The 15,291-nt window shown below is 36.1% G+C and overlaps 1 protein-coding gene across 1 annotated transcript in view; it reads right to left on the bottom strand.

Annotated features, from left to right (window-relative positions):
- The window catches only part of LOC150095367 (signal peptide peptidase), a 214,708-nt gene that overhangs the window by 160,358 nt on the left and 39,059 nt on the right, over positions 1-15,291 (bottom strand). The window contains exon 3 of the mRNA XM_090409987.1: positions 6,857-6,939. Coding sequence (XP_090266113.1) covers positions 6,857-6,939 — 83 coding nt within the window. The remainder of the gene's footprint in view (positions 1-6,856; positions 6,940-15,291) is intronic.

The following is a 15,291-nucleotide window of genomic DNA, read 5'->3' as shown; positions in this document are numbered from 1 at the left end:
AGTTCGGAAATTTTATTTCTGAAGTCCACAGAATTTTTTATATATGTAGCAGTTCTTCTAGTTGAAGAAGTGAGTAAATTTGACAGAAATTTTGATATTTTGTAAGTAGGACAACCAGTCTTAATGGAATTCCTGGCTTACGTACTTTTGGAAGACCATATAATCTTGGTGGGCATCCGAAGGAGGTGTTTAGTGTTTTCTTTTTATCTTCATCCCATATCGATATTTTTTCTATAAGGGCATTAAGCCTTTTTATTTGACTACCGGTCAAATAAAAGATGTTGTTTTGCTATTTACGAATGTTCCGTTGGTGGACAGCATAGAAATACCACACCAAGAATTTCCCCCCAGACATTGTCAAATTATTTAAATTGTAATAAAGTCTGGTTATTTTTCCTTCAAAAACCAGTTATACCAACAAATTGAAGGGACAGCAATGGGTAATCCAATATCTCCTGCTATTGCCAACTACTTCATGGAGCATTTCGAACAGCGTATCTTTGACAACATTACACCTAGACCTAACATTTGGTTCAGATATGTGGATGACATTTTTGCCAGAAGAACTACAAGTTTCTCTCAAAAATTAATGCACTTCATCCAAGAATCCAGTTCACCCTAGAAGTAGAAGTAAATAAGCAGTTAACCTTTCTAGACCTCTTGATTCTTCGCCAACCAGATCGTTATCTATAATTCACAGTCTATAGGAAAGAGACTCTTGCAGGCCAGTACATCCACGCTGAATCACATCACCATCCCAGCCAAAAAGGCAGGTACTATAAAAACACTAGTTCATAGAGTCAACTCCTTTTGTTCTTCAGAAGAACTTTTACAAAAAGAATTACAGTATATTATTTCCTCCTTCATATCCAATGGCTATAAGAAGTCCTTCATAAAAAGAGCTTTAAGTAGTCGTGCTCCAGCATCCTCTTCAAGTACAGAAGAACATACACATATATCTATCCCCTATGTACACGGGGTTAGTGAATGCATAGCTAAGGTGCTAAAAACCACTAAATATCTGTGTGGCTTTTCGACCCATCAGAAAAATCTCCACATTCCTAATGTCCCCAAAGGACAAGCTCTCACATCTCGGCTATCCAGGTGTCTACCAGATTCCCTGCTCATGTGGACTATCATATTTTGGACAAACAGGAAGATCTGCTCAGGTCCAATTAGAAGAACACCAGTCGTACATTCAGTACATTGAACCCGAACAGTCTGGAATTGGAGAACATGCCATCAACACCAGAAATGGAGTTAAGTGGAACAAGACAAAAGTCGGTTCCTGATGGAACGGCTATACAAAGAAACATGTGAAACATTACTTCACTCCCCTAATCTAAACAGATCCGATGGTCTACGTCTTCCCCCCTTGTGGGAGATAGTACTTTATAAAGCAGCAAATCTTTCCTAACATATAATTGTATACACATATATATTTATAATAATAAAAAAATAAAAATTAAAAAAAATTTAATTATTATAATTGAATAATTATTTAATAATTAAATAACTAAATTAAATTTAAATTCTTAAAAATAAATAAAATAAATTAAAATAATAATAATTAAATAAATTTAGGAAATTTAACCTTAGCCACTCAGGTGGTGCTCTGTGAATATAACATTGTTTAATTAGCCTTGTACCTGTAGTGATGATGCCCGTGATATTCAGGTGAAAATTCTACGAATAAAGAATAATTTATGAGTTAATTCCGTTATTATAATAGTTAGTAAATGAATTGATATATTTGATCCATATGCACATATTTATGGTTAAACCATAATATCTAATCGACTTGGTTTATTTTGAAGTGAATTATTCTTGCTGGGATGAGTGCCTATATTTTCCATTCCACTCAAAATCTCCAACTCTTAATACCAACAAATGTGGCAAATCTCCTATTATTCCATAAACAACACTCATTATGTCTCTATTGATCTTTTCTAAGAAGGACACATGAAGAAAATAAGGTCCTGGCCCAGATGGTATCTCTCTAGTTATAGTAAGAGCTTGTGCTCCAGAACTGGCAACATCTGACATCTATCCAACAGCATGCAAGCAATTTTTATTCAACCTGTTCCTAAAAAGGGAGATTAGTCTACCATCAAACTGTTGTTCCATTTCCCTCACCTCCACACTCTCAAAAAAAGGTAACGGAGAAGGTTATTAATTAATTAGTAATCACCAATGTGGATTCCATCATAAGGTTAGTGAGGAGATCTTTTTTATACCAACGAATCAGCCCTCCTCACTAACCTTATGCACTTGTGGACACAGGCCATGGAAAGATTTAGAGAATATCATGTGGTCACTCTTGATATTTTCAAGGCACTTGATCAAGGTTTGCATTGCAGCCTTCTTTCTAAGCTGCCATGTTATGGTCTTCAATCCCACCCTCTGTGGGCAGATTGTCATCTACCTCTCAGATTGTTCAATGCATGTCATGGCAAACTGTTCCCTTTTATCTGATTCTTCCATCAGTGCCACAGCACCCCAAGACTATGTCATTTCTCCTACACTCTTCCTGCTATACAATTTTAAAGCTATCATAACACCACCCTGACTTTCCTGGAAGAACACACATATCCCAATCTTCTTCTTCTTCACTTTTGATAACATTCTGCCTGCCGACTATGATCATTTTCTCTTCTTGAGCTGACTTTCAACATCTAGCATATCAACTCAATAGCCTTTTCAGCTCCAAAAAGCTTGGTATTCTTTTTCTCTAAACATTCCCTTTTCTCTGAATTAGCGAAAGGTTGTTGGAAGTTTTTTCACTTGGTTATACTATAAATTAAAGATACAAAGAAATTATATACTTGGTTTAATCCTTTATCCAAATGTAAGCAAACAAAGTTTGCGCCTGAAGTATTTTCAGGACTGGGGCAACTCGTGGTATGACTTCAAAGCAAGTGATGTGAAGTCATACCACCTTTACCATGAGTTGCCCCAGTCCTGAAAATACTCCAAGCTCAAACTTTGCTTACACTTGGATAAAGGATTATACCAAGTATGTAGTTTCTTGGTATCTTTAATTTATAGTATAACCAAGTGAAAAAACTTCCAACAATCTTTATCTAATCCAGAGTAATTCAATAATAAGGTGTGACACCTTTTGGCAACTTGTATATGAAAATATGACTTTTGCATTACTTCACCTTACTATCACCTCTGGGTCTGGCTCCCATTGAAGAGACTTCAATAAAGGTGGAAACAGGCCTAGGTAGTCACCCTTCCCATAATGCATACCATTATACATGTCTGCAAGGAGATGTGCTTTGCATTATGGGATACTAAGACAAGTGATGTGAAGTCATACCACCTTTACCACAAGTTGCCCCAGCCCTGAAAATACTTCAGTCACAAACTTTGTTTGCTTACACCTGGATAAGGGTTTAAACCAGGTATATAATTTCTTAGTATCTTTAATTTATTCCCTCTCTCTCTCTCTCTTTTGATCAACTCCTAACACTTTATAAATCCCAAATCCACCCAACCTTAGAATATTGTTCTCACAATCTGGGGTGGCATACAAAATACTTCTCTCAGAATGCTTGATTGTATCCAGAAAAGTTATTCACTTGATAGATGACTCCTCTCGCATCAACTTCCTACAAACACTTTCCCATACTCTATCCAGGCATTATGTCTTTTCTATAGGCATTTACACAGACCTGTCTCAATGAAATGGTCATATTATTCCTTCACTCCTTTTTAATTACAAAGAAACATGCAGCTGCTGGCCAATATCCATATAATGTTCCACTACAAACACAGTGAAGCAATATTTCATTCTCTTCCACCATTGCATATATCAGTGTCCTTTGGAACAGTCATCTCCTGTTTTCTCCAGTGGGTACAACCTCCTACTCTTCAAGAAATACAATAATAGATTACATAAAGAAAATGGATATTAGATCCAGCATTATTTCAATGCTGAATGTAGAAACTATGAAAGTTTCATAAGTTGGCCAGAGAGCATGCGGGAATACATTCCTTGGCATTCATGAGTTGCCTTATGTGGACTACTTAAAAGACATAGGTGATGCCCAAGCATCTATGTATTTTATTTGCCTTTTATTAGTCCATTTTGATAAGGTTTCACTGGCTTAACAGCTGTTTTGAACTGGTTGGTTCTCTTCATAGACCAGACAGAAACCTTAAGAGAGCAAAAATTCTCATTCAGTACTTAAGGAACTTGAAATGGCAGAAAAATGCATTTTTTGTAAGCAAATTCTCGGTACAAAACTTTCATAGTTTTTACATTCGGCTTTGAAATAATGCAGATCTAATATCCACTTTATGTAACTTTGCATTGCCGAACTGAAGCCTTTTGGCTCTTTATTTTAGTAACAATAATAGATTTCTTTTTGTCTTCTAATTACCTGTTCACACAAGCACTGTCATGTTACAGGTCTTTAGACTTCTAGTGCAGGGTTGATTATATATAAAAATTGAAAGGGGGTGCATCATGAGACCATTATTATATAATTATTTATGCAGCAATATGAATAATTTTGATATTAAAGCAGCAAAAAAAAAAAAAAGGTTTTAATAAATTCATAACAAATGAATCAAACTCATTACATTTGTAAAATTCTAAAGTTTTACAATAAACATTTACTTCATTACTATACAATATATGGCTAATGCATATCATGTCATCACTATATCACTTTCATATACTAGAGGATCAGTATGAAATTAATGTTTTTTATTTATTTATTTTTGACAAACAGCTGCACTCAGCTCTCAAATTTTTTGTATCTTTAGTTTCTCTGAAAGTGAGTGGTACTGGGTCAGAAATATGACAAGTGCAAAACAGGTTCAAAATAGCAATTATATTAGATACATTTGCAAAGCTGAGCAAAGTGATGGAATTCCCGATTGCTATAAAAATCATTGAATAGTATGTATGCATGGTGCACTAATATTTGTGACCCACAACACTGGGCCAAGCTTTTCAAGTCCTGTGAAATGGACATTGCCAACAGTGGTTGGCATGCAATAACAGTGGAGAACAAGAGTTGGATTGACCCGATTATTATTATTATTAATAGAGACCTCCAGGGAGTCAGACACTCATCAAGGGAAGCCAAATACCACACACACACACACACACACACACACACACACACACACACACACACACACACACACCAGCTATCATACTTGTTGAATTCATTCGCACTGCTTACACTCACAACATCCAATGGCAATCCATTCCAATCACGCACCATCCTATGAGAGAAAAATCTAGCCCTCACCCCCTTCTTAGCAACATTCATTCTTAGCTTCCAAAGATGCCCTCTTGTGCTTTCCCAATCCTCCATAAAGTGAAAAATTCCATCAACTAACATCCTGTATAACCCTTTCAAAATTTTGTAAGTCTTATTCTTTTGAGTATTTAAATACTGAAATTATCATTTAAGTATTGCCGGCCTGGTTGGTCGAGTAGTCAGCATATTCACTCTCCAGCCCAATTGCTGCAGATTCAAATCCTGCCGTAAGCATGGATGTTTGTGACTGTCTGTGAAAATACTAGTAGTGATGATGATGGACAGTAGATGGCGTTGGTGTAGATGATGATAGTTGTGGTTCGTTGTAGTTGGGATTGAGTGGTGGACACAGCTGTAGAGTATGTGCCCTTCCTCAATGAGTCTTTGGATTCCCTGGAGGTGTTAATAAATAATAAAAATGCTTCCTATGCACTGTTAATATTCTCCCATTCCACTAAACTCAGGATAGTCCTCAGTTGGTCATAATTTCCTGCTTTATAGTTCAGCATGTAACCTTTTCTGAATGGAACATTCATAAAGTTAAGTCACTTCCCAAGTGAGTAATGCGTAATCACTGTCATGTGGTACTCACCTGGGAGTACCGCATGACCGGAGGCAGAATAGTTACGTCTCAACTGGAGACAGAATAGTTATGTCTTTAACTGAAATGCCCTCTGGCACTATAAACAAATATAACACTCTTTGATCTTGAGTTCCTTCTGTCACATGCTGCTTGACAGAAGGAACTCAAGATCAAAGAGTGTTATATTTGTTTATAACCCCCTTCTTAGTTTATAACCCCCTGCAACAACAGCTCAATAAATGCATTTTCATTCTTCTCATGAGATTCTACTGCTACCCAATCAATATTTGGATAATTAAAGTCTCCCATTATGATTAATTTTTTGCACTCATCTTTTCTATTTGGTGATGCATTTCTTCGTCGCTAGCAACCAATCCATCAGGTCTGTAACAACACCCCATTATGTAATTGATCATGTTAGATTCCACCTCACACTATCAAAGACAACAACATACAACTGTACAATGCTGCTGGGACTGAAAAAACCATTAGTCACAAGCATTTTCCCCAATTGCTGCATTCAAAATTTTGTGCATAGTGAATTCATAAAGAAATGATATCAAAGAAAACAAAATCTCAAAATTCATCTGTATGGAACTTTTCTAGCACTACAAGAAATCAGGATTTTTTTCTCACATTAACACAAATGACAAAACCAAGGTTCACCATTGTAATCATAAAACCAAGCAACAATCCAGAAGTTCGTAAAAGACCATTAATTGTAGACTTTTCCATGTTTTATCTGTCTAAAGTGCATCCCACACTGTTTTACATCATTGTATCAGATGATAATGAAGTGAAATGTACTGTGTGTACAATATGCTCCAGAAACTGTGGGGAAATTCCATGTTTGAGAAAGATGAATGAATCTTGTTTGCAAATTTCACTGTATTGATATATTTTCTGGGAAAAAAAAAAAAGAAATATTATTTTTGTATTGGCTCTCATATGTACAAAGAATATACAAATGTAACATGAAAAAACTTACTTGAGAATGTGCACAAGTGCAAATATTCCCAAAAAGAAGAAATAACCAGTCAGAAGGAGATTGATGTATTCTTTATTAAACACCTAAATAAAAGAACTTTTTTAAAACAAAAATTTAAACATTTCTGATTGAAGATTAATATACTTTAATGACAATTCAAGCTTCAGAAAAAAATCATTATATATTTCAATTTCCAGTTTGCTAAGTTCCCTAAGGTAATTATTTTTATTTTTTTAGCCATTTAAATATAAAAGCAGCTGGTCCTTGAAGAGTTAACATGCCAAATGAGTTGAAAAAGCACAATATAACTAGACATCAAGTTAAAAGCATGTACATAAATTTCCTAACTGGATAATTAACAGATCACTGTTTACTTAAGCTGCAACCCACGAAGAGTTCTGTGACTATACAAGTATCATAACTAAAAAACACACACAAAAAAGTTAAGCTCTTTAGAATTTATGCTGCTTTCACACACACACACACACACACACACACACACACACACACACAGAAATAATAAAGGCACACTACACTGTCACATTTCCCAGCTTGTTTAGCTGAGTGAATATCATCTCTTTCTCATGGATGTTTATTACCCCCTGGTAATAAACATTTTATTACCCCCTGGTAATAAAAAGCCAGATTATTAATATTGCAGTGCAATATTAATAATCATTCATAGGTGGAACTCATAGAGAACTGAGCCTAGAGTTATTTATGACATATGCACTGACATAATTATTGTTTGCTTAATTTTCCCATTAAAATGGTCTCATGAAAACTAAAATTATTCCAAATTTTAATATATGAAATTCATTAAATATAAACATAAGCAAGAGAGGAATTATGATTATCACTTTGAACCACTGAGAAATTTTGCTAATGAATGATCCAGTTATATTAAAAAAAAGTCTAGAACTCCCAAACTGAAATTACTGTAATACAATGTGTGCTTGTGACCAAATTGGCTTTACAGGTACTGTACTGTATCTTATTGTATGTAAACAATAAGAATGCAAACAAATCACTTTTTGGTGATTTTTTTAATAATCGGAACCATTCATTGGCAAAATTTCTCAATGAAGTTGTACATGAAATGTCATTATTTCTATAATTTTCTAAAAAAATCTGTGCTGACAACATATTTCAAAAAAGCTCTACAGAGCTAAAATATCTGTAAAAAATCCAATAAGTGTCAAAAGTTATATACTAGTTTATGACAATTTTGGTTTTTATGTACTACAGACAATTTTGTTTTGTCAAATTTTGCCACTACACAGACTACATCACTCAACACTGGACAAGTGCGAGAGGAAGGTTTAGACATGCACTGTCACTCTTGACATTTTCTGTCTTTCAGTTGTGTCTGGCATCAAGGCCTGCTTTACAAACTGCTGTTCTTCGATCTACCTGCCACCTCCTAACTGGATAGTCAGCTTACCTGCTGGTTCACCACTACGTGTTATGTTGGATGCCATCCTGTCCTAGAGCTTTGTAACCAATTCAGGAGTGCTTCAGGGTTATATTCTATCATCCACCCACTTTCGCTTATACACAAATGACCCATTCTCCATCAATACCAATCCTTCACAGCTCTACTGACAATAGCACACTCCATTTATCCTATTCTTTTGACAAACCATGTAGCTCTCAGATATCCCAAGCATCAAGATCATCTGCAACCAGTGCTTAAAGACTGATCTATATATCATCCTTCACATCCTTCATGGGGCAAGGATAACCTGGTCACTTTCAATGCCACCAAAATGCAGTCCTCACTTTTCTCTCTTAAAAGGAATCTTAGCTCACTTTCCTTTATCCTCAGCAATATATACGTCAGCACTCAGGATCAGATCTCTTCCCCTGAGCTGATATTTACCTCCAGTCTCTCCTGGCATAAACACATGTCAATAACTTCCTTAGCCTTTAAAAAACTTGGCATTCTTTTCTACTCAATAAGCTATTTTACACCCACCCATCTACTATATAAATCCAATTATGTTGGAGGTTTAATGGATTTTTTACAACACTCAAAAAGAATTAAAATAGAATTTAATACTTCCTATATTTCGTCCTAGTCACTAGGACATCTACGGGGATTACAAAGACAATTAATGTAACATGCACACAAAAACTTACAATACTAAGCCCAACCACGTGGGTGACACTAAAGTCCTATCTAGGTGGAGCGCCCTCTAAGGGCAGTTGTAGGTGGCCTGGAATGTAAGGTGGGACCTCTGGTGATGACCGTTTCCCAAATCTTCGGAAGCTTAATACAACCGTATTTGTTAAGATTTGGTTGGTTTTTGAGAGCTGCTGCTGCTTCTAAGAAAAGTCTCTCTTTCTTGAATTTGCTGTGGTGGAGCATGGTGGTTTTCTTCCATGATACTCTGTGGGTAGTGTCCAAAACATGGTCAGCCAAGCCTGAATGGCCATAGTTGTGTTTAACGATGTACGACTTGTGTTCCTCTAGGCGGATGGATGCTGATCTGCCTGTCTGTCCAAAGTACGCAAGCTTACAGGAACAGGGTACTTTGTAAACTCCAGGCTGAGAGAGAGGAGGAAGCTGATCTTTCGTAGAACGGATAAGGCTAGCCAATTTGCGGTAGGGCTTATATGCTGTGTGTAGGTTATACTTTTTTAGTATCTTGGCTATTTTTTCCGAAGTGCCACAGATGTAGGGTATGGTGATGGCATTTTTAAATTCTTGTTGACGAGAGGGATGGGGAATGGGGGAGGAATTGATTATTTTTTTGATGCTGTGTTCGCTGTAGCCATTGGAGAGGAAAGTTCTGTGTATGTGGTTAAGCTCTGTAGTGAGGGCGGTTCCACTGGAACAAAGATTGTGTGCTCTCTTGGTAAGGGTTTTAATGATGCCATATTGTTGTGAGGGGTGGATGGAAGATTTCGAAAAACGAGCCATAGACTCAGCCCCACTCAAACCTTCTATCTGGCTAAGATATGTAGATGATGTGTTCTCTATTTGGCCTCATGGCCCAGACACATTAGATTCCTTCCTTGGTCATCTCAATAGCCTACATCCAAGAATCCAGTTTACTATGGAAAAGGAAAAGAACAATTGTTTACCCTTCCTAGACACCTTAGTCACGCGCCTGCCTAATGATACACTTGCCTTCACTGTATACAGAAAACCCACACACACACAGGCAGATACATTCACAAACTCTCCCACCACCACCCCTCACAACAATATGGCATCATTAAAACCCTTACCAAGAGAGCACACAATCTTTGTTCCAGTGGAACCGCCCTCACTACAGAGCTTAACCACATACACAGAACTTTCCTCTCCAATGGCTACAGCGAACACAGCATCAAAAAAATAATCAATTCCTCCCCCATTCCCCATCCCTCTCGTCAACAAGAATTTAAAAATGCCATCACCATACCCTACATCCGTGGCACTTCGGAAAAAATAGCCAAGATACTAAAAAAGTATAACCTACACACAGCATATAAGCCCTACCGCAAATTGGCTAGCCTTATCCGTTCTACGAAAGATCAGCTCCCTCCTCTCTCTCAGCCTGGAGTTTACAAAGTACCCTGTTCCTGTAAGCTTGCATACTTTGGACAGACAGGCAGATCAGCATCCATCCGCCTAGAGGAACACAAGTCGTACATCGTTAAACACAACTATGGCCATTCAGGCTTGGCTGACCATGTTTTGGACACTACCCACAGAGTATCATGGAAGAAAACCACCATGCTCCACCACAGCAAATTCAAGAAAGAGAGACTTTTCTTAGAAGCAGCAGCAGCTCTCAAAAACCAACCAAATCTTAACAAATACGGTTGTATTAAGCTTGCGAAGATTTGGGAAACGGTCATCACCAGAGGTCCCACCTTACATTCTAGGCCACCTACAACTGCCCTTAGAGGGCGCTCCACCTAGATAGGACTTTAGTGTCACCCACGTGGTTGGGCTCAGTATTGTAAGTTTTTGTGTGCATGTTACATTAATTGTCTTTGTAATCCCCGTAGATGTCCTAGTGACTAGGACGAAATATAGGAAGTATTAAATTCTATTTTAATTCTTTTTGAGTGTTGTAAAAAATCCATTAAACCTCCAACATAATGTCCTCACAGCACTTAAGCCTCTACACAAGAATATATAAATCCAAATCCACCAATTCTTAGAATGATGTTCACACAATTGGGATGGCACACCTCAACCTCCCTAAAAATTATTAATGATGATCAGAGGAGGGCTATTTCATTCATAGATGACCTTTCCCTCACAGTCTCACTTCAACCTCTATCTCATAGATGCAATATTTCAGCTGTCTCTTCTACAGGTACTTCAATGGTCACTGCTTCAGTGAATTGGCAAACATCATTTCTCTTCTTACTGTTGGGACTGTTAGAACAAGAGCAGCAGCTGCTCAACATCCCTCTTCAGTACAAATGCAAACAAATCAAACCTGTTTCTCCTCTTCCTCATTTAATCCTTCTGTGTCCACTGGAACAGCCTTCATCATAATGGGTTTCCCAACAACTTCAATCTCCAGCACTTAAAGAAAATTATCAGATTTCTTCTTTTGCAATCCTTATCTGCACCTCACACACAGCACCAATGTGCCATAGGTTCTTGTGCCTCTTATGTGTGGGATAAAAAATAAATAAATAAATAATAATAATAATAAAAAACCCTGCTAATGTACAACTTAAATGTAGGCTATGTATAATGTCTCATGCTGCTGCTTCTCTTCAAGGATTAGGCATTTGCCTGTTCTCCTGCTTCACCGATCTTTCCAAACTTGGAGCTTGTCTTCCTCTCTCTCCCCATTTCCTTTTGGCCTATATTTATCCACCTATTTTGGAAGCCAATATATTTACATCCTAAATAGATGCTCTTTCTATTTCTGTCCATATTTCTTCATCTTTGTAAATATCTGGCTCTCTTCTGAGGTCTTCATTTTTTATATGGTCCATTGTGCATCCTTTAATTGCTCTTAAAAATCTCATTTCTATAGCTTGTATTTTTACTTTCATCTTTCTTTTTAACAGTCCATGTTTCTTAATCATACAACAGTGTGTGAGTGACCATTACTTCATAAAGGTAAACTGGTGTGGATAGTGGCCTTCCTATAATGCATAACATTACACATGTCCATAAGAATGTGCCTTGCATTATGGGATACTAAAGCAATTGATGTGAAGTCATTAGCCTCTATATACAAGCAGCGAGTCATGAAATTACCTTTCTTTGCTTACACTTGGATAAAGGATGAAACCAAGAATTTCTTGGCATCTTTAATTTATAATTGTTATACACATTTTCTGAAATTTCTTTATTTTTTCATCTATATCTTTATATGTTTTAGATATGTTATTATGCAGCCTAAATAATTAACTGTGTGTTAAACTGTGTCATTTGTTCTATTATTTTATTTTCTATGACTATTTTTGATCTTACATGATCTTGACTTTAAATAGCATATTATTGTTAGCTTATTTTATTTAATCCATATGCTGATTTTTGAAGGTTATCTTCACTGATCATTTGCACACAGCATTCTATTGATAACAGTTCTTCTGATTAACCAGATACCTTGTTTTATTGTTGTTTTCCATATTTTAATAATCTGATCAATATATATTTTGAATAAAGATGAGGGTAAACAACATTCCTGTCTAAGATCTTCATTTATTTCAATCTTTTCTGTTAATTTATTACCTAACTGTATTTTTGTATCTTTATATAAACTGTGTAAAGCTTGTACAGAACATAATGGATATCCTTATTTTTTTTCCCATTATATTCCATAATTTTTCTCTTTGTATTTTATCAAAATCTTTCTCATAATCTAGAAAGGACAGATGAGTCTCTAAATTAAATTCTTGTCTTTTTTTTGATAATTGGTTTTAACACATAAATACTGTCTATATATGATCTTCCACGTCTGAAACCACTTTGTTCTTCTGAGAAATATTGTTTGCAATATTTCTAAGTCTTTTATTCAGGATTTTACTGTAAATTTTGTAACCTGTATTTAACAGATTGATTCCTCTGTAATTTCTACAATTGTCTCCATCTCCTTTCTTAAATATAGATATAATCTTAACTTTTGACCAATCTGATGGAACGAACCTCACATTTTCTCCAACAGTTAATTATCAATTTTAAGAATCTGTGATGAAAATATTCTCCACTATATTTCCAAAGCTTTGTATTTATGCTATCTAATCCAGTTGATTTTCTATTTTTTGATACCTCTATAGTTTCTTTAGTTCTTCTAATCTAATTGGTTCATCAGTACTGGTTTCTTCATTATTGTTTTCTGTTATTAATTTGGGTTATACCATAAATTCTTATGTTCTATCCATTCTTTCTCTTCTATTATGTTGATTTGTGCTGTATCTCTTCATTGTTTAATTTCCTTAATATTCAGTAGGCTATGTTTTGTCTTCCCTGTTGAAATAGATACAGTATGAAGGTCAGCAATATCAAGACAAAGATAATGAAAATAAGCAGAAACATTGAAAATATCAACTGCATTATGAATAGAAAACCTATAGAACAAGTGAAACATTTCAGCTTCTTAGGCACAATTTTTAGTGACGGTAAATTAAATATGGAAATAGACAACATAATCAACAAAGCTGGTATGGTAGGAAGTCAACTGAATAAATTTATATGGAATATGAGAGAATTTAGTCAAAACACTAAATTAGCTGTATACAAGACAGTATTCAAACCAATTTTAATTTATGGATCTGAGAGCTGGGTCAGAAATAAAACACTTGACTAAAGACTGCAGATATGAGAGTCCTGAGAAAGATTAGGGACATGAACAGATGGCATCAATGGCAATATCATATTAAAATCGAGCATATTAGGAAAGAACTCAAATTGTACGCATCCAGGAATGCATTAACAGAGCTAATCTCAGGTGATATGGTCACTTAAACAGAATGGGCAAGGAAAGATTAGCAAAAGAGCTAACTTGGCAGGAAAAAGACCCAGAGGAAGACCAAGATATAGGTGGGTTGATACAGTAAAAAGTGCCTTAGAAGATAGAAATATAAGATCCGATAATGTTGAAGTCTTGACAAGTAATAGACTGATTTGGAGGAATATTGTAGATAGGAAGTTAGTAATGATGTAAATTTTTCATGTAGTACTATCATATCCTGTACACCCCATGAGGGTACATGGCAGGAATTTGATGATGATGATGATTTGTCTTCCATGTATGTCTTCTTCTATTTGGTTAATAAATTTGTCCCAAGAATCTTGATGAGCTTTCTGTATTATGGTTTTAGCTATCTTTCTTTGTTTTTGTATGATATGGCACAAAAAAAAACAAACCGTACTGAACTTCGACACTCTCTTCAGTAAACATGCTGTGAAATATTCCATTCAATTGCATGCATATTAATAGAAGAGCATGCCCAGAATCTATGCCATTACAATTAGCTGTAGCAATGTTATTGATGTTGGAAGAAAAGATGCTTGTTGTTGAGCATTGTTTTCATTCATATGAAGTTGGTAGAGCAAATGGTCCAAGCCTATGACATGTTTGTGATCAGTTTGTTCACTTCTGTAAGCATGCCCCAAGCAATAGTGTCATCATCGCCTTAATTGAGAGGCTCTGAAGTTACCAGGAGTGTTCTGCAGCAATGCAAAGGGCATTTGGGGAGACCAAGAACTGTTAACACAAATGAGAATCACTGTGTGTGCTGGAGCAAGTGTTACAGTATCCAAAACACAGTTAATGCCCAACAGCAGTTAAACTTCGGATATTGAGACAGTCACTACAGAGATTCCAGCCATGGCATAAATGGGCCCCTACTTCATCGAAGATAGTGATGTAAAATGACCTTGAATAGCAAACGCTACATCAAAAATGTGTTGATTCCGTTTAACTAGGATTTCCATAGGATGTGTTGTGCAAAAAATGCTCAATTTCGTACATAGCTATTCCAACAGGAGGAAGCCACCTGTCACACATCAATGTGGTTCTAGAGCCTATTTATCAGAACACTTCCCCAGGAGGCTCATTTCGAGGTTCAAAGAATTCCTGTACCCTTCACATTCTCCTGATCTCACATCAGGAGAATTCTTTTTGTTTTTGTATGATATGGCGCAAAGAAAAAAAGCAAACTGTACTGAGAATTCCTTTTGGGGTATGTTGAAGGAATGAATATTCCATCATGACCTGCTTTCAAACCTTGATGAACTAAGAGACAAAATTACACAATATGCCCAGCAGTAGATGTCTCAACCCTTGTTCTCCAAGATGACAGAGAACCTTTGCATGCACTATGAAACCTGTCTTGAAAGACAAGGTGTTGATTTCAAGCATGTAATCTACCGTTGTTAATGCTTTATTCAGCAAACCTATCTTGAAAGATAAGGTGCTGATTTCGGGCATGTAATCTATTCAGCCAAGATTCTACCTACATTG

The sequence above is a fragment of the Typopeltis vanoorti genome, chromosome 20 (genome assembly GCF_054136105.1).
Source record: "Typopeltis vanoorti isolate ZY-2024b chromosome 20, IOZ_Tvanoo_1.0, whole genome shotgun sequence".
Taxonomy (NCBI): domain Eukaryota; kingdom Metazoa; phylum Arthropoda; class Arachnida; order Uropygi; family Thelyphonidae; genus Typopeltis; species Typopeltis vanoorti.
Note: the sequence above shows the minus strand (reverse complement) of the source record. Positions and strands in the feature narration are given on the sequence as shown.